Source organism: Choloepus didactylus, chromosome 6 (genome assembly GCF_015220235.1).
Source record: "Choloepus didactylus isolate mChoDid1 chromosome 6, mChoDid1.pri, whole genome shotgun sequence".
Lineage (NCBI taxonomy): Eukaryota > Metazoa > Chordata > Mammalia > Pilosa > Megalonychidae > Choloepus > Choloepus didactylus.
In genome coordinates, this window is record NC_051312.1 from 78,902,790 (window position 1) to 78,906,291 (window position 3,502).

Consider the following 3,502-nt stretch of genomic DNA (forward strand, 5'->3'; position numbering starts at 1 on the left):
ATACAGTGACTGTGTAATTCATCATCCAACCAGGATAATTGTGTGTGCTTCGAAAAGTGAAAAGAAGTAAAATGGGAAAGGAAAAATAGATGTAAAACTTACTTTCTTGAATACCATGCCAAGTAATTTAAGCCCTACCCTCAAAGTAGTGGAAAGATGTTGTAGATTGTTAAGCAGTAAATTAAAATGTCTTCAAAATTATGCTACATAACAAATTATATTTGAAAAATACAGCATGCAAAGCAAATAAATACATAGATGTGTCTAGGTGGTCTTTAATACAGACAGATTGAATAGTGATAGAAAGGAATGTCTGACACTAGAAATATTTCTGGATTAAAAATAGGGGTTCTTGTTTGAGGATACTCTATAGATACAGACATCCTGATCTGGGTGGAGTAACAACTGATAAATTCTAACCTATAAGGGAATTATACTCTAAATAAAGTGGAGGAATCCCAGAGGTTACAAAGATACTAGTTTGGGTAATGTGGTGGATGATGGCACCATGATCCAAAAGACAGAACTCAGAAATGGACATGTTTGTGGCAGAGGGTAGAGGCTGAAGAGGTGGGTTAAGTTTTGGTTATGGTATATTGAAAATGTCCATGGAAATTTATGGAAGAAATATCCAGCATGCATTTAGAAGGAGGACTCAGCAATTATGGCATAGTTTATGTTCTAAGATTAATGGTCAGAAATTTATCATTACATTGTTTATATTTGAGGTCATGATAGTGGAAATATTTTCCCCGAGAAGGCTTTAAGGGAGAGCACAATTAATCCGATTCTCAAGATGTGTGTAAGAACAGGAGGCATGGAAAGGAAACAGATGTCCTCATTAACAACAGGGAGATTATAGGTTATTTGAGAAAGGTAATTTTCTGTTCATTCTCCTTCTCAGGATGATTAAGATAGGTGTACATTAAGGACCACTGTCCTGGCATTTCATAAATATGTAGCATCCATACCTACGTTTTGAAGTATTGGTATTTCCAAATCACAGCCTACTATCCTAAGAGTGAAATATACTTCTTCTTATTTTTCAGAACTTTTACAGTGGCATTGCAATATAAGTGAACGATTGGGGCTTCAACAATGAAGTGAGTCTCAGCATATCACACAACTGGTACAGAGGGAGCTGACATTTAAATGAGGTCTTATTTGGTAGAAATATACATAATCTTCCAATTTTATATTGCCACAAAAAGTAATATAATAGATGAATTCCAGACCATTATGAAAACACAGTACTTGTTGTCATAGGATATGAGTTCTGTCAAGCCAGGATGTACAGTACACAGCCTGCAAGAGATGTAGAGTCATGCATGAATACCATTTCTGGCTCTGAATGTAGTTGTATGATATTTGACATTCACTCAATCTCTTTGTGCCTCAATTTCTTCTTCTATTTTATGACAGAAAACAATAATGACTTTTTATTTATAGTTTATGAAAACTGCATTTAAAGTGTTCAACACTTATAAAATATTGCCTGCTATGTACTATTAATCAATAAGAAGTATATTTTCATAGTCACTATTATTCAAAATTGTTTGTACTATTATGAAGTAATTTTAATCCAATTTTTAGCTTTGATTTGCATGGAACTTTCTATTTCTTAATTCTTTATCCTCAGGATAGAGACCACTGGAAAAATACAAAGATCCTCTAATGAATTAGCTATGCTGGTATCCAACAGTTCATATGTGGCTCCAGAATCTTTTATTCTGGGTGGCATTCCTGGTTTGGAAAGGGCACACATTTGGATCTCCCTTCCACTCTGTGCAATGTATATTACCTCCCTTGTGGGTAACCTTGGCCTTGTGTATCTCATTCACTGTGAGGAGTCCTTACATCGTCCAATGTACTTCTTTCTGGCTATGCTCTCCCTCGTTGACCTCTTCACTTGCACCACCACCCTACCCAGAGCACTGTGTATTTTCTGGTTAAATATCAAGAAAATTAACTTCAATGCTTGCTTGGCCCAGATGTTCTTTGTCCATGGGTTCACAGGTGTGGAATCTGGGGTGCTCATGCTGATGGCTCTGGACCGTTATGTGGCAATTTGCTACCCATTGCGTTATGCTACCATCCTCACTAATCCTGTCATTGCCAAAGTGGGGCTTGCTACCTTCCTGAGGGGTGTGATGCTGATGATTCCTTTCCCATTCTTGGTCAAGCGTTTGCCCTTCTGCAAAAGCAATATTGTCTCCCATACTTATTGTGACCACATGTCTGTGGTGAAGTTATCCTGTGCCAGCATCAAGGTCAATGTCATCTATGGTCTGATGGTTGCCCTCCTGATTGGAGTGTTTGACATCAGCTGTATCTCTGTGTCTTACACTATGATCCTCCGAGCCGTCATCAGCCTCTCATCAGCAGATGCCCGGCAGAAGGCCTTCAGCACTTGCACAGCACATATATCTGCCATCATAATCACCTATGTTCCAGCATTCTTTACTTTCTTTACCCACCGTTTTGGGGAACACACTATCCCCCCTCCTCTTCACATTATTGTGGCTAACCTCTATTTGCTTCTTCCCCCAACTCTGAACCCCATTGTTTATGGGGTGAAGACAAAACAGATCCGAGAAAGTGTTATAAAGTTCTTCCAGGGTGAGAAAGGATCAAGTTGATACAGGATAAATGAAATTAGATAGGAAGAATACAAATGAAAAACAACAAAGAAGAAAATGACTGTTCATGCATTCAAGCCATTATACATTTTCTATTGTCTCTCTCAAAGTATCTTTTTGCAACCACAGTGGGGAGTTTTATATCTCATTCTAGATTTATATCTCTGCACTTTGCTTTTTTATTGTTTTCTATCATCAGTTTTTAAGAGGTCGTTGATATGAGCTCCCTACACTCTTCATTTAATATTTCTAACTAAGATTTTTTTCTTAACTTTTTGACAGAATCCTTTAATGTTTTGTCTGTGTTGATAGCCCTTCTCTTTTTCCCTGGTCACCACACACATTAGATTATCAAAATACACTTATAATAATAAGTTTGCTTGCAGTTTGTTTAGTTAATGCTAAAACATGTTTTCTTTGAAGGCACTTATATTTACATTTCAAGCTCCAACATAATGTAGAGTATAAGGTCTGAATGAAATTAAAATGAGCCTACATTTCCTAGACTCTTGTTAGGAACTAGCAATTGGAAAAATAACTAGAAACATTCCCCATCATAAAGAAGGTCACAGTCCCGTTGGGAGGTGAGAGATCAATAAAAATGTTTAATTGTGTGCTTTGCTAGTGGCCTTTAAAGGAAGTTGAGAAGGAGAAGGGTCAATTCAAATTGGAAAGTGAAGGATGCAATTTTTTAATGGAACATCTTAGCAGAAAATGAATAAAAGAGTAAATGAAAATTTATTCTGTCAAATACTCAAATAAGCATGTAATTAGACTATGGTTTAGATAAGCAATATAACAGAGATTTGCACAAGTGCTAAAATGTTGCAGAAAATGAGCCTCTAACTTTCAGGGAGTTAGAA

The 3,502-nt window shown here is 36.7% G+C and overlaps 1 protein-coding gene across 1 annotated transcript; it reads left to right on the plus strand.

Annotated features, from left to right (window-relative positions):
* Window positions 1–1,685: 1,685 nt before the first annotated feature.
* LOC119536487 (olfactory receptor 52N5) lies at window positions 1,686–2,639 on the plus strand. Its single transcript, XM_037839302.1, has one exon. The coding sequence runs from the start codon at window positions 1,686–1,688 to the stop codon at window positions 2,637–2,639; it is 954 nt and encodes a 317-aa protein (XP_037695230.1).
* Window positions 2,640–3,502: the final 863 nt, after the last annotated feature.

Excerpts from the sequence above, each read along its gene's own strand:
- LOC119536487 (XM_037839302.1), top strand. The coding sequence starts at position 1,686 with ATGCTGGTATCCAACAGTTCATATGTGGCTCCAGAATCTTTTATTCTG.